The 24,388-nt window shown below is 40.9% G+C and overlaps 1 protein-coding gene and 1 long non-coding RNA gene across 2 annotated transcripts; one reads left to right on the top strand and one right to left on the bottom strand.

The window, feature by feature from the left end:
- Window positions 1–9,208: 9,208 nt before the first annotated feature.
- LOC124262473 lies at window positions 9,209–10,426 on the bottom strand. Its single transcript, XR_006894602.1, has 3 exons — window positions 10,404–10,426; window positions 9,401–9,560; window positions 9,209–9,235 (listed from the first exon to the last, which is right to left on the bottom strand). It is a non-coding gene; the product is annotated as an uncharacterized LOC124262473 (long non-coding RNA).
- Window positions 10,427–21,934: 11,508 nt separating this feature from the next.
- Window positions 21,935–23,378, top strand: LOC124262489. The gene has a single exon (XM_046696995.1). The coding sequence runs from the start codon at window positions 21,935–21,937 to the stop codon at window positions 23,078–23,080; it is 1,146 nt and encodes a 381-aa protein (XP_046552951.1). The 3' UTR covers window positions 23,081–23,378.
- Window positions 23,379–24,388: the final 1,010 nt, after the last annotated feature.

Below are 24,388 nucleotides of genomic sequence, written 5' to 3'. Positions count from 1 at the left end.
GAGCCACCGCCTTCTGGCATATAGTCTCTAGGCAAAGGTGTTTTTTGAAACTGTTGTCTGTTATGTCCATTAAAGAAACAGGTATGAATGTAACAATTTAAAAATACAAAAGTCACATGCTCAGGGCATGGCGTGACCAGCCGATTGATAGAATCGGGCCGATTCTACCACCCGTCTAGGTGAAGTAAGGGCCGAAGTGGTGTGTTGGGCAATAGGAACACGGTTCCAGGCTCCTACTGCCCTCAACCACCAGGCTACCGTCCTCCACCGACACACAACCCACGGCAAACAGGTTGGTGGACCAAATATACCCCCGGGTCCACAACGGGGGGATGAAGGGCGCTTAGCGTTACCCAGCACCCACCACGAGGAGGTGGCCCTTCATGGGTGCCTCGTTCATCGAGAGAAACAGTCGTCGTTAGTGTTGATCAAGTCGTGCCAGACCTTTCTTGAGAGGGGAGGGATGTGAGGTTGTTCCCGGTATTTGTACAGCATCGCACGAACGCATCCATCAATAGCGTGCGCCTGCACGTGGACTCGTCAACTGTGTCGTGTGATTGTTTCTCAATTGTAGTCAGTCTCGTCTTAGTCTTCGTCAAGTAAAAGTCTCTTATTTGTACACCTGTATTGCGTGTTATATGGGCCTGAAGACCTTACTATATATTATACAACCTGTCGTCAAAGGACAGTAAAACAGCTAGATTATCACAGCATTAAAATCTGCATGTAAAGTTAAGAAGATAATAGGACTATTTGGACAAAACATAATATAAAAAGGCTATAGATCACCACCAACTGAAGGTACATCACCATACATGGGGACAGTACCATTGCTACCAGCATGGACCCTAGTTGGATTTACACCATCCCTTCAGCCGCTGGCGATTGCAGGAAAATTTAGCCTTGATTAAAAATCACAAAAATACTACATTGTAAAAGTCTGGTAATGTTAAATTTACTTTGAGGACAATATTTTTATGATACCGATAGATTGAACTTGGGACATACATGTAATAGCATAAAGATTTTAGGGATGACAAAATATGTTAAAGATTTTAACGAAGTAGAAGAAAGTGCCTGAGTAAATACATGACGAGTTTCTTACACAGGATGATCTGTGAATGAAAGTCGTCCCAATTGCATACATATTCCAGCTATCATAGATAAATACATTTACTGATTAAATTGACGATAAAGTTGTTATTGTGAACTTCAGTTGCGTTATCTAGATCATATTGCCCAACTCGACTGACGATAAGATTGTTATACTCTATCGTGACATGATTACATAATAATTTTGATAAACGTATTGCTGACAACGGCGTTGATGAGTGTTGAAGTTCACAGTGGAGCAGATTTGCCTATCTTGATCAACCAACACAATGTACGATACTGGTCTCGGACGTTCGTTAGCAATGTGACTCTTTGCAGGTTAAAGACTGGAGTCATTTAGTCTGTATGTAACATTTCCAGGTTTCAATAACATATACAGTCACAAAATATTTGGAACTTTTGCCCGTTTCCTCCATGTTATTAGTATCCCCCTGTTCTTTGAAAATTTCGTCCCGAAAATTGTATAAACAAAATAACACCATGCATATATTACCATCACGAGAGATGGGTAAATTGAAGTAGCTGCCAGTGTCCTTGCAGGTGTCACGGAGACAATTTTCAGAATGTACCCATGATGTGTCATCATATGCACAAAAATGACAAACACCAGGCGCTACAGAAAGGAAGGTGACTGTCATACCTAGAGAAACATCTGTGATGGTAAGCCCTGGCATATCGACATATAATCGAGGACGAGTACAACCTACTATTTGAAGACTGATGATGTTCACTGTGCCCTGTATCCAGATAGTGAGTGAGTGAGTGAGTTATTATTTAACGTCACATCGGCAATATTTCAGCCATATCGTGACGAGAACATTTGAGATTGAAATGGAATATGTGTATAATATAAAAAAAACTGCCAACGAAGGGCAGTAAAACAACTAGAATATCACAGATATGTTTGTAAAACCAGCAATTAAACTAAAATATGTTAATTTGAAATGACAATACAATATAAAAACGGACTATAGATCGCCAATAACTGAAGGTAGATCACCATACTAGGATCCATGGGGACTTACATTACTTTTGCTACCTACATGGATCCTAGTTGGATTTACACCATCCCTTCAGCCATTGGCGACAGAAGAGAAATCTAGCCATAAATTAAAAGCACACATATTCTACGATTAAAAACGTGGTAAGCCTAAATTTACTCTAAATGTGTTGGGACTTACGTACCCCCTCAGGAGGACAATAATTTTACAATACTTCAACCCCCTTTGAGGGTACAGCCACTAACAATCTAAGTTGATAATCTAAACTACCAATTATAAAACCTTATCTCTCTACAAAACATATATCATAATTCATTTAACAGATCTATCTCCTTTAAAAAATCAATGATTAAATGATAGTTAACATTACTAAAAAGGTCCTTTATTGTTTTGACATTAAAATATCTACCCCTTATGATGGAGAATTCAACACAGTCAAGCAGGACATGCTTGACCGTGGTGTTCTCATCACAAGGGATACAAAACGGAGGATCCTCACCCTGCAATAGGCACCCATGAGTGTATCTAGTGTGGCCAATACGACATCGTCGCATGATGACCTCTTCAAATCTGGACTGACAACCCAAGTAAGTGTAACCGATATAGGGTTTTATTTCATGTAATTTATTGATACCTACTTGGGTGTCCCACTTTTTTTGCATCAGATCACGGATGTAGGTTCTAATGCTGGCTTTGTAATCAGAGTATGGAATAAGAAGTGGTGTCACAGATTTGTGAAGTGCTGCCTTAGCAGCAAGATCGGCCATTGCATTCCCAGAAATGCCAACATGGCTGGGTAGCCAACAAAGACGATGTCGCATTGGCCAGTAGCAAGCTCATTATATAATTCAATAATTTCTAATAAAAGTGGATGTTTACAAGAAATATTTTTAATAGCCTGAAGGCAAGAAGAGAGTCAGAAAAGATGATATATTGTTGATATTTAGGGTGTTTTTAATATATTTTAATGCTGTTAATATGGCGTTTGCTTCTGCTGTAAAAATAGAGCTGTTATCTGGTAAACGAGAAGAGATGGTTCTGGATCCATGACAGTGGCACATGCCACCGCCACCATCCTTGGACCCATCTGTAAATAAGGGTGTATATGTATTATATTTACTTTTAATTGATTGTATTCTTGTTTATATTGTAATTCATTAGTTTCTGCTTTTTAAATGCTGTTAATGTTAGGTCAACTTGTGGTCTAACCAACTGCCAAGGAGGAGAAGAAAGAAGACGGGAAGGAGCTATAGTTTCCAGCTCAACGCCGGCATCAGAAATGAATGGTTTAATTCTTAAACCAAGAGGTGGAACAAGAGAAGGTTTTTTGTTGTATAAATCCTCATAAAAAGGATGAAAAACACAGTTAAATGCAGGGTTAGACTCGTTAGAATAAAGTTTTGTTATATACTGCAAGGACAATTTTATACGGCGTTGTGTAAGAGATGGTTCATCTGCCTCGACGTAGAGACTGTCAACAGGAGAAGTTCTAAAGGATCCAAGACAAAGTCTTAGACCTTGGTGATGGACAGAATCTAAGTATTTAAGTTGCTCTTGCAGGCTCCACCATATACGATGGAGCCATAATCAAGTTTCGAGCGGACCAATGATCGATATAGGTGTAGGAGAGTGGCTTGATCCCCTCCCAACTTAGAATTTGAAACAACTTTCAACAAGTCAAGTGCCTTCAGGCATTTAGTTTTAAGAGATTTAATATGCGGCAGAAACGTTAAATGATAGTCAAAAATTAAACCCAAGAACTTGGCCTCCTTTACAACTTTGATGGGAGTGCCATTGAGAAACAGTTCCGGGTCTTTATGCGGTTTATATTTTCTACAAAAATGTATACAATTAGTTTTGGATTTAGAAAATTTAAAACCGTTTTCAATTGACCATTTATGAATTTTATTGAGACATAGTTGTAGTTGCCTCTCTATTGTATGCATATTTTTACCACGACAAGAAACATTAAAATCATCCACGAAAAGTGATCCATCAATTGAATCATTTAAAACCCTTGACAGGCTGTTTATTTTAATACTAAATAACGTGACAGACAAAATACTGCCTTGTGGGACACCCTGATCCTGATGGTAATGGTCAGACAGGGTTGAACCCACTCGGACTTGAAATTGCCTGTTTGTTAAAAAGTGTGAGATAAAACGAGGTAAACGACCTCTCAAACCGAAATCATGTAAATCCTTCAAAATGCCGTACTTCCAAGTAGTATCATAAGCTTTCTCAGATCAAAGAAAATTGATACTACGTGTTGCTTATTAACAATGGCATTCTTAACACAGGATTCTAATCGTACTAAATGGTCAATAGTACTTCGGTTTTTCCTGAAACCACATTGAATATCTGAAATTAGATTGTTGGTTTCCAAATACCAAACTAATCTATTGTTCACAATGCGTTCCATGGTTTTACAAACGCAACTGGTTAACGATATAGGGCGATAATTTGAGGGGTCTGTGTGATCCCGACCAGGCTTTGGTATGGGGATTACAATGGCATTGTGCCAGGAAGGAGGAAAATTCCCTGAAGTCCAAATATGGTCAAATATTTCTAAAAGTGTCAAAAGACATGATTGAGGCAGATGCTTTAGTAACTGGTAATGAATGTTGTCATCACCAGCAGCAGTATCATGAGCTTGCTCGAGAGCGGTGTGTAGTTCATGTAATGAAAATACTTCATTATAATCTTCACCGTTATTAGAATCAAAATTAATTTTTTGTTTTTCTTGGCGATTTTTATATTTCTGAAAGTCAGGGATATAATTTGATGATGAAGAATTTCTGGAAAGAGTTTCACCAATTTTATTAGCAATATCACACTTACCAGTTATCAATTTATCACCGTCTTTAAGATGTTTAACAGAAGACTTGGAACCTTTGCCTTTTATTCTCTGGACCATATTCCATACATTGGACATGGGTGTGCGCGAATTAATGTTGGAGACATATTTCCTCCAAGACTGGCGCTTGTTTTGTTTATAAGCACGTCGCGCCTTGGCATTTGTAATTTTAACATTATTGAAGTTATGAACTGTAGGATGTCTGCGGAAATACTTTTCTGCTTTCTTCCTACACTTCCTTGCTTGTTTACAGTCATTGTTAAACCATGGCTTACGAATATGAGGAGTTGCAGAGGACTTAGGAATTGACTGGTCAGCAATTTCATTCAACAGAGCTGAAAACAACTCTATAGGATCTGATACATTATTAAAATTATCCGGTATTAATTTATCCATACACAATGTTTCATACAAAGACCAATTTGCCTTCGTAAAATTCCATCGTGATAAAGATGGTTCGTCAACCGGTTTTATAGTTTGTAGGACAGTTGGGAAGTGATCACTTCCACAAAGGTCATCATGAACGGACCATTCAAATTCGTTGTAAATATTTGAATCAGCGAGTGACAAATCAAGAGTGGAATAAGTTCCTGTAGCAGGATGTAAATAGGTGCTTGAATCATCATTACAAATACACAAACTATTATCAGAAACAAAATCTTCAATAACTTTGCCTTTATTATTTATATTTGTACCTCCCCATAGAGGGTTATGCCCGTTTAAATCACCCATGATGACACAAGGTTTGGGCAGCTGATCATATAAAGCTTGTAGATCTGTCTGCTGTAAAGTCGAGGAGGGTGGGATATACAAAGAGCAGAGTGTTAAGGCAATGTGAAATGTTAGCCGAACTGCAACAGCCTGAAGGTTGGTAGTAAGCGGAACAACACTATGTAGGACATCCTGTCTTACCAAGATGGAGGAACCGCCAGTGACTTTTGCACCTGGAGGAGAAAAGTGATTATACAAATTGTATTTTCTGATATCACATTTGTCTGTGTCTCGAAGATATGTTTCTTGTAGACACATCGCTGATGGTGTAAAATCCTGTATTAAAATCTGTAAATCGTTAAAGTTATTCCTAAATCCTCTACAATTCCATTGGATTATGTTGGACGATTGATTCATGGTGGCTCAATCGGTGAACGGTCTCGTCGTGAGGGCGGATTCCTACCGCTCTGTGACGGAGGGTTATGTCCATATCAAGAGCTTCAAAGGAGTTATGGACGACTATCTCTGAAGATGAAGGTTTTTTGTTTGCCTGTTTTCTATTTTTTTTCTTTTCATTTCTGGTCAAAGGTTGTACAACTGGTTCAGCTGTGACTGATATACTCGGGGCATCAGGTACATCGTCATCAATTTGAGAATGATTCACAGTTTGAGTTGACGACGTGTCGGAATCACTGACATAAGTTAACCTGATAGGCTGATTTGAGTTGATCCATGACAGATCAGTCTGAACAGAAACAGATGTGCAAGGAGAAGCGGTATGGGCTACAACTGCAGAATATGATCTATTTAGAGGCAGTATTTGAATCTGATTTTCTACAAGTTTCTTTGCTTCCTGAAACGAAATGTTTTTCTCGTGTTTTAACTTTAGTATTTTTGACTGGTTTTGCCACACAGGACATAAACTTGAGGAAGCTACATGTTGACCTTTACAGTTTGCACATTGTATTTCAGCTGAGCATTCAGTGTTCTCGTGTCCGTCTCCACAGCGGTGACACACAGCAGATCTATTGCAAAATTTGGAGCCATGTCCAAATCTCTGACATAAAACATCGGGTGGATTGGGGACATACACCTCCACTCCGATGTTCACATAACCAGCTTTTATTGATTTCGGCAGGACCGACAATGAAAATGTGAATAGATACGTACTAGACGGAACTATGTCACCGTCTCGTGTTTTCATAGTAAAACGTTTGACTGTGGTCACACCTTGGTTTTCAGTTCAGTCGCGATTTCCTCCTCAGACATATCGGACAGGCAACGTGCTCTGTCGCGAACAATGCCACGGCAAGAATTCAAGGTTTTGTGCATAGACACAGCAACCTCAATGTTCGCAAATGTTTTAAGTGATAACAAGTTCTCAGATTGTTGTCTCCTTGAACACTCAATAAGCAGTGATCCACTTCGAAGACGTGTCACGTTCTTCACTTCGCCACAAATTCCTGAAACAGCTTTTGAAATCGCGAATGGATTAAGTTTAATTGGTTGTTTATCTGCTGCCTCGATAACAACAAATCGAGCCCATGAATCAAGTACAGGACAGACATTTACATTGTGACCAGTTTCATCAGTTTCTACATGTCTACGTTTGGATCTATTTGAACCAGGGTTTTGTTGAGCCATAGTGAAAGTAATGTGATTCAGCATCCCTGCTCCCAACCCACCATGGAGTGCCAAAAAGAGCGGTGTTTAATAGCATCGGATCTCCAACATGCAAACACCGGGGATACAGGGATGGTATACTTCAGCAAATATGACGCGAAAAGCTGCGTTAGTTTACCAAAGTAAATGTTTGGTTGCTTCGCCCAAAACAAGAAATTGGAAACATGCAGATTTCGGAGGACAACATTACCAAATTGGCCCATGAGCCACCGCCTTCTGGCATGAGACTCTAGGCAGATTTCATTTTGACAACGTAAATACGTTGGCCAAGACCAATCAAAACATATTATAGAATCAAATAATGATATGCATACAATTCATGCACAGGGCTTGGCATGACCAGCCGATTGGTAGAACCGGGCCCATTCTACCACCCGTCTAGGTGAAGTAAGGGTCGAAGTGGTGTGTTTGGCAACAGGAACACGGTTCCAGGATCCTATTGCCCTCAACCACCAGAATCCCGTCCTCCACCGACACAGGGGCGCAACCCACGGCAAACGGGTTGGTGGACCTAATATCCCCCCGGGTCCACAACGGGGGGTTGAAAGGCGCTTAGCGTGACCCAGCACCCACCACGAGGAGGTGGCCTTTCATGGGTGCCGTATCCAGATAGCATTCTGACGTTGAGCCAACGTTATCACTTACGTTGGACCAAGAGCTATGTAAAACCCTGCATCTTGAGTGTTTTTATAATCATTGCTTCATGGGAATGTATACAAAACATCATTCATGACATAAGTAATGTTGATAATACTTTTGTTCGAAGAAATGGGTATGATGAAGGGATACAATGGTGCATTGTACTTTGCATAATACTTGAAAAACTTAGTCTATAAAAAATACTGAATGCCATCTGTATTGATTCAAAAGGTCTTACAAGATTAGCATCACCCTTTCTGAAATTGACAATATTTAAAGACATTTTATTAGGTTTAATTTAATTAAAAAATTATTATGGGGCGTGGTGGGTGAGCTGGCTAAGGCGCCAGGCTAGTGGTCCAGCGAGCATGAGGTGCCGAGATCGAGCCCACCTGTGACCGGGTGTAAAAACCTTGGAGTTAACTTTGTGTGCAGATTCTGTCAGTGTTGTCACAACCCCTGTGTACAGTACACAGACCTGTGCACTTAAAAGACCCCACGAATCCGTTGGTATATGGCCAGATGGTGGCTACATGAATACGTGCAAACACCTAGTTTCGGGTACAGCAACGTGCAGTAAACGCAATAACCTGATGCGCCTTGTGCAAGCAAGAGTTGTATACTCCCCAGGGAGTTGATCTTGATAATAAGATGTGTCGTTGACAATGACATTCAATGATCGGGGGGAAAATACAAGCGACTTAAGCATGCACTAGTGCGTGGATGTGTGCGCTATAAAAAAAATATCCAAAAATACGTGGTGACAATTTCTAAAAAGTTCAGGACGGCATACCCCTGCACCCCTTTTGTCTAGGAAGGAAAGAAGGGTGGGCAAGGTTGACAGCTCTCTTCAGCTCTCTTTATTCTTCCACCACTTCTGTCTGCACTGTATTTCAGCTATGATTTTATAGTTCGCTCAGCATCAACTTCTGATATCCACGTCCCCATGGGCCTTAGTATGGTGATCTCCCTTCAGTTGTTGGCGATCTATAGCCCATTTTTACATTGTATTGTCTTCTCTAATTGGAATATTTTAGCTTTGTTCGCTAGTTTTATATTCATATCTGTGATGATCTAGTATTTTTACTGTCCTTCGTCGGCAGGTTTTTATAATATCTATATATATTCTATTTCAATGTCAGATGTTCTCGTCACGATATGGCTGAAATATTGCCGATGTGACGGTAACTAATAACTCACTCACTCTGATATCCACGTTTTTTGCAAGCCGCTGACAAAAGAAATGAATACAAGTTTAAACCAATAGTAACATTAGTTCAAGGACTTTCCAAATCAATCAGCAAACAGCAATACCATACAGATAGATGTGGAAAAATATATGACTAATTCATGTCAGAAATTTTGTTAGCGTTATCAAGCATTTGTTTTATGATACCTTTTATTGCTCGACACAGGGCTAATGCACAGAATGCATGTTTCCCACCTCTTCCCTTCCAATTAAAGGAACATGCCAGGTGGTATTTGAATACAGTGACCATCATTCTTTGCACCGTATCCTCACTGCTAATGCCACCAATGGTGCAAAGATGGTTCAGCTGAAACAAGCATAGTTTGAGTATGTAACAGGTATTGCAATACCTACCTTCAACAAATCAAAATGTACGTTGAATGTGTGAATCAAATGAAATCTTTTACTTTAAAGATCTTACTGACAATGAACATATTAAAAGTAACCCCCAAAAATATCATGGTTACAAAACTTCGAGTAACAAATCAACTCATATGACAATCACGTCATTTGATATTGATTGGTTCATAAAGGTAAATATTTATAACCAGCAAATACCATTACCTGCAACACAAAAAGACGGTCCTCGAAGCATCGCACTCTCGAATAAATGGATACCGATGATTACTGAGAACATGATGACTTCAACATTAAATTTATCGACAGTGTAAATGCAGATCATTTAGTTTAGCTACAATGGCCAATATTACCCATCCCTTTCGCTTCAAGACTCAGAACAGTATTTACAATCATGTATGATTAGTCATGTTTGACTACTGATCCCTGTCGCCCCTATTGACTAGCACAGATTGCTCTGGGATTGGAATATTATTAATATTAGAAAAGTTCTTTACAGTGTACTTCTCTCAAAACAAGTTAAGGACCATGCAAGACAGGTATTGTTAACCTGTTATACCATGACATATTAACTACAGTAATGGTAAATATGGTAGTAAGTTGATTTCGCAATATTCCCCAAATGTCAATCAAAATGGGCTGCACACATTTGCCCATGTGGGTAATTCAGACCTGTGCGTTTTGGTGTGACCCACTGTACTATCAAAATATGAAATAATCAGACAGTCCTCGATTCGTTTCAGAAGCAGATATTTTAAAGTGCTGAATTGTTTGAAACTGCATGCATTCATACCAATACTTTTTCTGTGTCTTTGTGCACTCCTGCACCCCCCACCCCCTCTGGATCTGCCTATGACTATGCGACTGTTCCTGATACGAAATACACACTCCAGTACACTCCAATACAATTTAGCCAGAGATCTTATATTCTGCGATTTTACCTTCATATTCTTTGGGGCATTGCGTTGTGCATGTGTAGATTCTGCAGTGTGCACTGTGTTTCAAAAAGTAAGCCCATAGTCATTTTCGAAATATAGATTGATAAGATGATCCCTGTCGGACAGATCAATGTACTTACTTGACGGTCGTGGCTGTTGTAACGTACTGTTGTTAGGGATCTGATTTGTATGTGGCCTACCTTGTACGGTGTCACGATGGGGAGACATGACACTTTCACTGTCCTTGCATGTATTCCTTGCACATCTTTTATTGACGGGGCGGTGGGGTAGCCTAGTGGTTAAAGCGTTCGCTCGTCACGCCGAAGGCCCGGGTCCGATTCCCCACATGGGTACAATTTGTGAAGCCCATTTCTGGTGTCCCCCGCCGTGATATTGCTGGAATATTGCTAAAAACGGCGTAAAAACATACTCAGTCAGTCAGTCTGTTATTGACACCGTCGCTTCTTGGAGTCCGTGATGAATAATTATCGTTATCCATGGATACAGATATGCCTTCTGTCTGTGACGGCTGTGAGAAGTTTGTACTGGTCACCTGTAACTGTTGTTTCAGTGTCTGGTGACAAAGTATTATGCGTAGTATTTGCGTGGACATGTCCAGGTGTCGGACACGTTGTCGTGGGTTCCACAGCCTCGGCATAAGAGGACGTCACTGTGTTAACACTTTCATATTGCTAGCGTCACACATTCGCTCATAAGGCTCGCTTTACACCTTTAGCCGAGCACAGCTTCAGATGGACACACCTTCACATGAGTACATAAGTCCCGAAACATTCAAAGGAAATTTAAATTTACGACCTGTTTTAAATGTAGTATTTTTGTCATTTTAATTTTGGCTAAATTTGACTTCAATCGCCAGCGGCTGAAAGGATGATATAAATCCAACTAGGGTCCATGCAGGTAGCAAAAGTACTGTAAGTCCCCATGGTCCCTAGTTTGGTGATCTACCTTTAGTTGTTGGCAATCTATATCCAGTTTTTATATTGTATTGTCCAAATAGTGCTATTAGTTTTAATTTTCCACACTAGTTATAGTTGTAATTGTGATATTCTAGTTGTTTTACTGTCCTTCGTCAACAGGTTTTTATAGTATACATCTATTCCATTTCGGTGTCACATGTGTTCTCGTCACGATATGGCTGAAATATTGCCGATGTGACGTTAAATTATAACTCACTCACTCACTCACCTAGGATTTCGGTATACACTCGTCAGCTATTTCATTTAAAACGTCAGCAAAAATCTGAATGGGATCAGTTATATCACTGAAACATTCAGGTCGCCAATTTAGATTTACATAAAGTTTGATATAAAGACCAGTTCGCCTTCGAAAAGTTCCATCTTGTATACGATGGAGAATCAGATGGAGTTATTTCTGAAAGTATAGTTGGGAAGTGGTCACTTCCACAAAGGTCATTATGAACAGACCAATCAAATTCATTCAGAAGGGTAGAATCTGCAAGAGACAAATCTAGAGAAGAATAAGTGCCAGTTGCAGGATGCAGATAGGTGCTTGAATCATCATTAAATATGCACAGGTCATTATTGGAAATGAAATCTTCAATTATTTTGCCTTTAGTATTAGTGTTAGTACTGCCCCAGAGTGGGTTGTGACCGTTTAGGTCACCCATAATAACACATGGCTTTTGGAGTTGATCATAGAGTGATTGAAGATCAGTCAGCTGAAGGTTCGATGAAGGCGGAATATACAGAGAGCTTAACGTAAATGCTACACCCAGAGTAAGTCGCACTGCAACAGCTTGGAGATTAGTGTTAAGAGTAACAGGGCTGTGAATAACATTCTGTCGTATAAGGATAGTAGAACCTCCAGTGGCTCTATCACCTGGAGGAAAAATAATTATAGGCTTGAAACTGACGTAAGTTAAAGTTATCGGTCTGTTTCAGATACGTCTCTTGCAGACAGAACGCTGATGGTGTTAAATCCTGGATTAATAGCTGTATTTCATTAAAATTTGTCCGAGTCCTCTACAGTTCCACTGCACGATATTGGTAGATATACCTATTTTTTGCGGATTAATTGGGGATCTACCCCGCACCGTTTTCGAGGGCGACAAACTATGTGACCTAGAATGGACGTTTTCGGACACGTCCATGTCCTCAAGTGATCCGTATTTGTTGAATAACTTGATTTTATCATCTGACCCTTGGGGCTCTGCCACTTGTTTCTTTGAATCTTGCTTCAGTTTGCCTTTGTTTTAACGATTGGTTGAATGTTTGGCGTTGATTGAGACTTTTGAGTTGACTGAGACAAATATTGTTCTCCGGATACAGATGAAATCTGACTACAGGGCTCTGGTGGACCATTAGTGAGTGAGTGAGTGGTGATAGAAGAGGTCGAGGTCTGAGTAGACTGTTCAGGTGCAACAAACTGAGCATTAGTAGTTTTGACCCACGTCAAATCTGTTTGGCAATGGATCGACGAGGTGGTTACTTTTGACATAGTTTCAGAATGTGTTCTGACGACTGAAGCATATGATTCAGTCGGTGCTGCAGATTCCACAAGTTTTTTGGCATCAGCAAAGCTGATGTTCTGGGTGAATTTAATTTTATTGATTGCCATTTGTTTCTTCCAGATTGGACAGTCTTTGGAGAAAGAAGAATGATTTCCTGAACAATTTGTACACTTTTTAAGGTCACTGGTACAGTCTTCTGTGACATGAGTAGTCTCACTACAGTGGGCGCATGTTATGGGCTTTGTACAAGTATTAACCCCGTGCCCATATTTTTGACATCTAAAACATCTCAAAGGATTTGGAATGTAGATGTCAACTGAAATATTGCAGTAACCTGCTTTGACAGACTTCGGAGGATTTGGAGATGAGAATGAGAACAGATAAGTATTTGTTTGGATTGATTCGTTGTTTCTGCGGGTTGTGAATCTTTTAACATATGTCACACCCTGATCCTTCATCTCAGAAACAATATCTAGTTCTGACATATCAGCCAACAGTCGATCTCTGTCTCTGATTATGCCTTTACTAGTGTTCAGAGTTCTGTGGGCAGTGATAGAAACTGGAATTCCAACAAATAACTCTGTTGACATCAGGTTATTTGCTTGCTGTTTTCTACTGCATTCAACCAGCAGAGAGCCTGAACGCAAGCGTTTAATGTTTTTAACCTCACCTGCAATGCCATGTACACCCTTGGAAATTGCAAAAGGGTTCAGCTTGAGTGGAGCCTTGTCTACAGTCTCGATAACCAGAAATCGTGGCCAATAGTCGATTGAGTTGGAAGGACGTTCGTCATCATCATCATTGTCAAGTTGACGCTTGTTTCGTTTTAGGGGGGGGTTTTGTATTCCATAGTTAGTGTATAAGTTTCATCATCCGAGCTCCCCACCCACCACGGAGTATCACAAGGACAATGCTAAAAACAAGTGGATCTCCAACTTGCAGCACCAAGGATACTCGGATGATATACTCAAGCAGAAAAACTAAAAGATTAATTCTTCCACCAGATTGGCCCATGAGCCACCGCCTTCTGGGCATAAGACTCTAGGCAAATGAATAGGTCACATGTCAAAATCAAGTAATGTATAGACAAAAAGAGCCGAGACCTAAAGTCAATAAATACAGTCCAAAATAGAATTTGTGCAAATACAAAGAATGCACAGGGCTCGACATGACCGGCCGATTGGTAGAACCGGGCCCATTCTACCACCCGTCTAGGTGAAGTTAGGGCCGAAGTGGTGTGTTGGGCAAAGGAACACTGTTCCTGGAACCAGTGCCCTCAACCACCAGAATCCCTTCCTCCACCGACACAGGGGCGCAACCCACGGCCAACAGGTTGGTGGACCAAAATATCCCCCCCGGGTCCACAACGGGGGGTTGAAAGGCGCTTAGCGTGACCCAGCACCCACCACGAGGAGGTGGCCTTTCATGGGTGCCTCCATACCTTAGACATTGACGTACGTGAGTTAATTTTGGAGACATAGTTCCTCCAAGATTGCCGTTTATTTTGTTTGAAGGTGCGACGTGCCTTCGCATTGCGCATTTTAAATTGATTTAAGTTGTGGACAGTTGGGTGATGGCGGAAATATTTCTCTGCCTTTTTTCCTCGCTTTTCTAGCATTTTTACAGTCTGCATTAAACCATGGTTTTCGCACATGTGGAGTTGTAGAGGACTTTGGTATACACTCATCAGCTATTACATTTAAAACGTCAGAAAATACCTGAATAGGATCAGCAATATCACTGAAACATTCGGGTCTTAGTTTAGATGTGCATAAAGTTTGAAATAAAGGCCAGTCTGCCTTGGAAAAATTCCATCTTGTAATAGATGGAGAATCAGTTGGATAAGTTTCTGATAGTGTCGTGGGAAAGTGATCACTGCCACAGAGGTCGTTGTGTACTGACCAATCAAATTCATTTAGTAGATTTGAGTCTGAAAGAGACAAATCCAGAGAAGAGTAGGTGCCTGTTGCAGGATGCAGATACGTGCTTGAATCATCATTAAATATGCACATGTCATTATTTGAGATAAAATCTTCCAGGATTTTGCCTTTAGTGTTAGTATTTGTACCACCCCAGAGCGGATTATGGCCATTAAGATCACCCATGATAATGCAGGGTTTCGGAAGTTGATCATAGAGAGCTTGAAGATCAGTCAGGTGAAGTGTTGAAGAAGGCGGAATGTACAGTGAGCATAATGTAAAGACAACATGAAGTGTAAGTCTCACTGCAATGGCTTGAAGATTAGTTGTAAGTGGGACAGGGCTGTGAATAACATTCTGCTTAACAAGGATTGATGATCCACCAGTGGCTCTATCACCCGGAGGTGAGAAGGAATGATATGCAACGTACTGACGTAGATTAAACGTATCTGTCTGTTTCAGATATGTTTCCTGCAGACAAAATGCTCGTGGTGACAAATCTTGGACTAAAAGCTGCAATTCATTAAAGTTAGTGCTTAACCCTCTACAATTCCACTGTAATATATTTTGTGAATGATTCATGATTTGGGTGCACTTACTGGCGATCTACCACGCCTTGATTTAGAAGGCGATGAACTCCCTGACCGATGATGGATAAGTTCGGACGTATCCATATCTTCGAGAGACCCATACTTGTTAAAAGCTGGATGTCATCTTTTGAACCTTTAGCGATTCTATCGCTATGGTTGATTCTATTTAGTTTTTTATTTCCTTTCACAGTTTGCGTAACTTCAGTTCCATGGACAGATTTAGATGGACACGAATCTGATTTGGATTTTGAATGAACAGTTGTACCGGAGGACTTCCCTTTATCTGGTTGTGTCTTTAGACAAGCAGAATCCTTCTGTGAAGAAGGCATAGACTGAGGTTGAGAGGACGTCACTGTAGCTTGTAACACGTCTGCAGTCTGGGTAGCAGATTCTCCTCGTGTCAACAAGTCTTGATTTGGGATGGGTTCAGGAGTAGAAGATTTTATCCATGTCAGCTCTGTTTGACATTCAACTGAGGCTGTGGTCGTGAGTGTTCTTTTAATAACAGAAGCATAAGAGTTACTTGGGTAAACAGATGGAACAAGTTTCTTAGCTTCAGCATAGCTGATGTTTTGAGAATGTTTTATTTTATTGACTTCCATTTCCCTCTTCCATACCGGGCAATCTTTTGATGAGGAGGAATGCTGTCCTGAACAATTGACACATTTTTAAAGTTGTTTGTACAGTCTTCTGTGACATGAGATTGCTCCCCACAATGAGCACAAGTTATAGGGTTTGAACAAGAATTTATCCCATGACCAAATTTCTGGCATTTAAAACACCTCAATGGATTTGGAATATACAATTCAACTTGAAGATTGCAATACCCGGCTTTGATTGATTTTGGTGCCGTTGGAGAGACAAATGAAAACAAATATGTGTTTGTTGGAATCACTTCTGAATTCTTACGCCTCGTAAAACGTTTCACGTACGTAACACCTTGATCTTTGAGTTCAAGCATGATGTCAAGCTCCGTCATGTCCTCCAAAAGATGATCTCGATCCCTGACTATGCCTTTACTTGAATTCAGTGTACGATGGATTGACACTGAAACAGGGAATCCAGCCAAAGTATCAATTGACTGCAGGTTAGCTGCTTGATGTCGTTTACTACATTCAATGAGCAACGACCCAGATCTCATTCGCTTGATGTTTTTAACGTCTCCTGCAATACCATACACTGCTTTAGATACAGCAAACGGATTGAGTTTAATTGGCTTTTTGTCTGGAGATTCTATCACTAGAAATCTTGGCCAGTAGTCTACCTGCGTCAATGGTCTATAACTATCATTTGTGCTTTGATCATTATCAAGCTGACGTTTTTTTCGAAGGGGGGGTTTCAGGTTCCATGTTAATGTATCAAAGATTCGTCAACCCAGCTCCCCACCCACCACGGAGTGTCATAAAAGACGGTGCTATATACAAGTGGACCTCCGACTTGTAGCACCAAGGATACTGGGATGATATACTCAAGCAGAAAGATTAAACAAGTAATCAATCTACCAGATTGGCCCATGAGCCATCGCCTTCTGGGCATAAGACTCTAGGCAATTTAATAGTACATATTTCAAAATCAAGTGATGATTTATAAACAAAAATGCGTCAAGACCTAAAGTCAAAAATGTAATACATAATATAAATTTTGTGCAGATACAATTTAATGCACAGGGCTCGACATGACCAGCCGATTGGTAGAACCGGGCCAGTTCTACCACCCGTCTAGGTGAAGTAAGGGTCGAAGTGGTGTGTTGGGCAAAGGAACACTGTTCCTGGAACCAGTGCCCTCAACCACCAGACTCCCGTCCTCCACCGATACAGGGGCGCAACCCACGGCAAACGGGTTGGTGGACCAATTATCCCCCCGGGTCCACAACGGGGGGGTTGAAGGGCGCTTAGCGTGACCCAGCACCCACCACGAGGAGGTGGCCCTTCATGGGTGCCCCGAGATTGGAACCCATACTCGTAGGAAAAGACATTAATCGCCAACACACAAAGTCTCCGATCTAACCAACTCAACCACTTAACTTACGACTATCTTAGCGCTAAGAGAGCTACGAAAATCTAGGCCTAGCTAGCGCTAAGATAGTCGAAAGTTAATGTTAATGTATGGCACTTATGACTATCTTAGCGCTAATAGAGCTTCGGAAATCAATGCACTATTGTTCACAAATATGGAAGACTGAGTGGGTCAGCATCGTTCTACACTATGGGAATAAGACGTCAGCAGTAATGCCCTCCCTTGATCCGCCTGGTCCCCTTGAAGGAGTGAGTGAGTGAGTTTAGTTTTACGCCGCACTCAGCAATATCCCAGCTATATGGCAGCGGTCTGTAAATAATCGAGTGTGGACCAGACAATCCAGTGATCAACAGCATGAACATCGATCTGCGCAATTGGGAACCGATGACATGTGTCAACCAAGTCAGCGAAACTGACCACCCGATCCCGTTAGTCGCCTTTTACGACAAGCATAGTCGCCTTTTATGGCAAGCACATGGGTTGCTGAAGACCTATTCTACCCCGGATCCCCCTTGAAGGAAGAGTATGAAGTTTTGAACATGAATTCTAACCCGGATCTTCCAGGATGAAATCGAATCTGCGATAGGCAGTGTTACAATACCGGCTGGCAACTACATGTTAACAGCCTAGTCAGGCACATGCAAAGCTGACACCAACCTTAATAATCAGTACTTCAACACGAAGTAAAGCTTTCAGCAGTACAATATGTGGATGTGACAGCGGCCTACTTCTCTGTTGCAGTCGTTGCTGTTGAAGGTGTGATAGTATATGTCAGAACACAGCCTACCGCCACGTGACCTGTTATCACGCTGACAGCTGCATGTCACGTGACGTGAAATATTCGCTTGGGTTTTTAACATTTGAGCTATGACGTGATTACTCGTGAATACACACGTCAATGCTGAGTAGGAAGTGTCCATCACATGCAGTGACTCTTACAAGGGCGATTGTGTGGTGCTAGCCATCTTGAGGAGAAGCTGATAATGATTTAGACGGGATTCATCATCATAACTACGTTGATAATTAATATGGTGATGATGATTGATATAATTTCGATTTTCCTGCAGTAAACGATAATGGTAACTGCACGTGAGTTGGGTTGGTACGTTTTCCCTCAACACTATGACTTTGAAACTTTGTACTCATTTGGGAATCGATAGGTGTCAAAGACATAGCGACCTAACACTGTCACCACTGGCTTATTCAACCTCAACTATGAAACTAAAACATTCACAAAAACTCTAACAACGTCGAAAGTTGATTTAAATGGAAACAAAGACGGTTGTTTCGAGACTGTGGGGTAGCCTTGTCGTTAAAGCGTTCGATTGTCACGCCGAAAACCCGGGTTCGATTCCCCATATGGCTGCAATGTGTGAAGCCCGTTTCTGATGGCCCCCGCCGTGAGCCGCGAATAGCTGCAAAAATTACTGAAGCAGCTTAAAGCAACATTTAATCACTCACTCGCTCCGCCGATATATTGATGGATAATTGCTGAAAACGGCGTAAAACTAAACTCACTCACTAACGATGTTTGGAGTTGAGCAACTGCCCTGTGAATCACGTCTGTTAAGTATTCCCCACACAATGTGTCGCAACGTCCAATTTGTTATCACATGTCTACCAGCGTTACGGGTCAAAGTCACATAATCACGTAGTGTAACGGAAGGCTCGATAGGAATATTTTAAATCCGCATTACATAGGCCAGTGATATATAATTTCGCATTACACATAAGATTTGGCAAGACTGTTTGTGGCAAACGCCAGATGTATCTCTGACTGTGACAATTAATTTGAAACTGATCTGGCTACATATACATATGCACACAGCAGAGAAACCTCACAGTCTATGTAAAGATGTCACATGTCTGTCAGGGCAGTGTGACGTGTACACCACTAATTATCACAAGCGGGACTATCACCACCAGCGTTACACCACCTATATATAGAGAGACACAACAGTGTCGTATCATTATACATCCTCACACAGGGAAGTATATCACCGAGTTTCATATAACACCTATATACAGAGAGGTTTGGAAACATACTCGTTCAACACAAGCGTGTGCACCCAGGTTTTCGTGAACATTGTTTGAGATCGTATTGACAATAATCTGAAATTTGAGGTGAGAGACATGAATTTCTGAGTGTTAATAATGATTATGTATTGTCAAGAGGAGTGAGTTAAATCTGAAATTTAAGGTGAGAGATATGAAATGCTACGGGTTGATAAATATTACATATTGTCTAAACAGATATACCCCAGTACCACTGAAACCACAAAGGGAGTGAGTTTAATTTTAATATTGAACCGTAATGCATCATGTTGGAAAAAAGCATTATCTATGCTGGTCGAAGATGAAGAACAACGTAAGTGGTAAGACGTGGCACTGTATTGGAACATAACTCTGTCTGTGGTGAGACATGCTCTGTGAGTGGTTTAACATGAATCTATTTGTTGTTAGACATGCTCTGTTAGTGGTTAGACATGGATCTGTTTGATGTTAGACATGCTCTGTGAGTGGTTAGACATGTTCTGTTAGTGGTTAGACATGGATCTGTTTGTTGTTAGACATGGATCTGTTTGTTGTTAGACATGGATCTGTTTGTTGTTAGACATGGATCTGTTTGATGTTAGACATGATCTGTGAGTGGTTAGACATGTTCTGTTAGTGGTTAGACGTGGATCTGTTTGTTGTTAGACATGGATCTGTTTGTTGTTAGACATGGATCTGTTTGTTGTTAGACATGGATCTGTTTGTTGTTAGACATGGATCTGTTTGTTGTTAGACATGGATCTGTTTGTTGTTAGACATGGATCTGTTTGATGTTAGACATGGATCTGTTTGATGTTAGACATGCTCTGTGAGTGGTTAGACATGCTCTGTGAGTGGTTAGACATGTTCTGTTAGTGGTTAGACATGGATCTGTTTGTTGTTAGACATGGATCTGTTTGTTGTTAGACATGGATCTGTTTGTTGTTAGACATGGATCTGTTTGTTGTTAGACATGCTCTGTGAGTGGTTAGACATGTTCTGTTAGTGGTTAGACATGGATCTGTTTGTCGATAGACATGGATCTGTTTGTTGTTAGACATGGATCTGTTTGTTGTTAGACATGGATCTGTTTGATGTTAGACATGATCTGTGAGTGGTTAGACATGTTCTGTTAGTGGTTAGACATGGATTTGTTTGTTGTTAGACATGGATCTGTTTGTTGTTAGACATGGATCTGTTTGTTGTTAGACATGGATCTGTTTGTTGTTAGACATGATCTGTGAGTGGTTAGACATGCTCTGTTAGTGGTTAGACATGATCTGTTTGTTGTTAGACATGGATCTGTTTGTTGTTAGACATGGATCTGTTTGTTGTTAGACATGGATCTGTTTGTTGTTAGACATGCTCTGTGAGTGGTTAGACATGGATCTGTTTGTTGTTAGACATGATCTGTGAGTGGTAAGACATGAATCTGTTTGTTGTTAGACATGATCTGTGAGTGGTTAGACATGATCTGTGAGTGGTTAGACATGGTACGTGAAACAGACCGGATAAGATAAAACTGTTTCATAGGTTATCAGTTGTATCTACTACCTGTTGTATATGACTAAGATAAATGTAGACATATGACAGATGGTACAAAAAAACTGACGAAAACGTTCGTGTTCCAAAAAGTTGTGTTAAGGTGAGTGAGTGAGAAATGGGCTTCGCACATTGTACTCATGTTGGGGATCCAAACCGGATCGAGCGAACACTTAATCCAGTGGGCTACCCTAGCGTGGTGTTCAATTGATGAAGGAGTAGGAATAAACGTTGTGTTTCTTCAAAATCAAGAAGTGGGTATCCATAAATTCTCACCTAATTCGTGTATCACACCAAAATGCTGTTCAAAGACTGAGATAAATGTTATCGACACATCGGTAATATTCCAAACATTAACTGACAGACTGTATAATCTGTGTGATATCGTCCTGAAATTACAAATAAAATCACAACGCGACTAAAAGACACACGTTTATTTGAAACATTTGTTTCTAAGCATATATGTGCTGCTAAATGGGAAGCTGGTGACTGTATAGAAGAATGAGATGTAGAGTATTTTATAAGGATGGATGTAACATGTCTCGGGTCTTCGGTATATTGTGCATCATATTGATTGAAGCAAATCCACATCAATTATCACCCAAGAAGTACGTTATTAGAAATTGCTGATTATGTGTCCCAGTTCACTGCATGTTACAACAACGTTTTCCCTTTCTAATTTTAGGATGACTCACGGTGCCGGAGGTTTCTCCAGTGGCGGCGGCGGGGGAGGCGGGTACAGTGGCGGGGGAGGCGGGTTTAGTGGCGGTGGATTTAGCAGTGGGGGGTTCCACATGCACCACTACGACCATTCCACACACAGCACCTCAGGAGGCGGAGATGAAGAGTGCGGGAAATGCTGCTGCTACTTCTTCGTCCTCGGCATCAACATCGCCAGCATCCTCCTCTGCATCAGGAAGATGTCCCGCTACCTCCGCATCGCCCTCCTCTGGATCTATGTTGCCACTGCCGTCCTCACGGCCGGACTTCTCATCAGTATCAACGTCCTCGGCACCAATAAGTTCCAGGCTGCGCCAACAGACATGCGCAAAGTAGAGGACCACGTGAACAACGCCTTCTGTCAGAGTCTCACTCTCAACTCCAGTGATCCTTTCGAAGCCTACACCTTTGACAAGGAACCCGTGGTAGATCTTAACAGGACTGAGGAGTTTACTACAAGCTATACGATGACAATATTTAGCCAGAATTACGAATACTGGGGGTTCTATCTCCTCCCTGGGTCAACACTACGGCTCAACACCTCATATTCAAAATTCACGACCCTATTTGTCATCCAAGGTGAAAGCAACCTTCAAACATGGCTAGACGGTAAAGGAGACTGTAGTGGGTGTTACATCTACAAACACGACTTGCTGTCTCTTGACACCTATGCAATGAACTCCACAGAAGCAGACAACTATTTCTTTGTGTTCTTCAACGATGGACCGTATGGTGCATCATCGACAGCAAACTTCTTCCTCAGACGGACTTTGTATGATGTGACGAAAGCGACATCAAACTGTACGTTTGTCCCAGGTAAACCATCTTGCCGCTTTGATGTCTCTTTTAACCCTGAACAGAGCGTGGTGTTTCACAGCAGCCGGAGAGCCCGTCACCAGAGCATTGACATGTGGAGCAGTTGTAAGGCAAGAGCATGGATGTACGTGATCGTGTTCGCCCTCCTCCCCATACTGGTGGCTTCAGCTCTCTCCTTCCTCTTCTGGAAGTTCTGTAAGGAGGACAGAACAGGGGAGAAACAGGCTTTGGTCTCTGATCAAGGACTGGAGGACGTGTTGTCTGACCAAAAACTGGAGGACGTGGTGTCTGACCAAAAACTGAAGACTGAAGAGTTAACGAAAACATTTTGTGTCTCTAATAACACTTGGGAAATGGTTCCATCAGGGAAAGCATTAATTTCAAGCGATAAAACAAATTTTTAAAGCGTTCTTACCATGAATGTAAATTCTCGGAGTTTCATAATTTCACTGAATTTAGGCTGGCGCTATTTGAACTGGTGCCCATCATCATAGTACCTTCATATGACTTTGATTTAGTCCGAAATTTATCATGATTATGTATATGTTTTGTTGCATCCCTTTGACCTGGACTGTAGTCTGTATGTTCTGAACCAGCCATGTACCGTTATTACCTCTGATGATCAACAGTTTCAAACGGGATTCTACCTCGCTAAAAAACTATATTTTTTAGCATTAAATATTTTTTTAAATAACATTTTCATCCGGGTGTTTTGGATACAATTTGTATTTTTACTTTGGTTTGACTTTGAAGGTAACATTTCATAGTGCCATCATGTGTGATTATTTCAATAATATGCTGAATACAAATGCCATATTTAGAAACTGATAGAATGTACCATTCAAATGTTAATTCTGGTAAAAATACGCCATTAGTAAATAACAGTGTGCTGGCGATTAGTTGCCATCGTGCTCACTTTGAGAGTGTGATTTTGAATAGGACACAATCAAAGTACTAGAATTTTCACTTTACTGGTGGTTCAGTGGGTTATCCCAAATAGAACAATAGAAACGAACTGGAGATCACCAGTGACTGAAGGAAGATCACCACACCATGGAGACATACTTTACCTTTGCTACCTGCATGGACGCTAGCTGGTTTTACACCATCCCTTCAGCCGCAGGCGATTTTAATAGAATTTAGCCACCGATTAAAATCACAAATATACTACGTTTAAACAATGTGGTAAGCGTAAATATTACATGAATGTTTTGGAACTTACGTACCCCAACAGGTGGTTTGCTTCACTTCAACCCCTGCAAGGATACAGCCACTAACAATCTCAGTTGTTCATTTAAAAGATCCTGAACTGTTTTACATTAAAATACGGGTGAGTTAGATCACAATCAACACTGCTTGTTATGTCTCAGTGAACGATATGTGTCTTCTGGTTAAACGATTTGAACCATGAATAAGGTAGCTTTAAATGTTTCCAATGAAGTTAGAACTGTCGTTGAGCAGCCCATGCTTGACATAAGCGGCGAATAACGGGATCGTGTCGTCAGGATCACAGATTTGGTTGATGTCATCAAATCACAAATCCAGGTGGGGTCCATGTAGGTAGCAAAGGTACTGTAAATCCCCATGGTCCCTACTATGGTGATCAACATTCGGTTGTTGGTGATCCATAGCCCGTTTTATATATAAAATATTGTATTGTCTCTAGTGATCTATTTTTATGATACCGTACTATTTTTAAATTAAGAGCTGTG

The sequence above is a fragment of the Haliotis rubra genome, unplaced genomic scaffold, assembly GCF_003918875.1.
Source record: "Haliotis rubra isolate DU_JTF1 unplaced genomic scaffold, ASM391887v1 Scf84, whole genome shotgun sequence".
Lineage (NCBI taxonomy): Eukaryota > Metazoa > Mollusca > Gastropoda > Lepetellida > Haliotidae > Haliotis > Haliotis rubra.
Note: the sequence above shows the minus strand (reverse complement) of the source record. Positions and strands in the feature narration are given on the sequence as shown.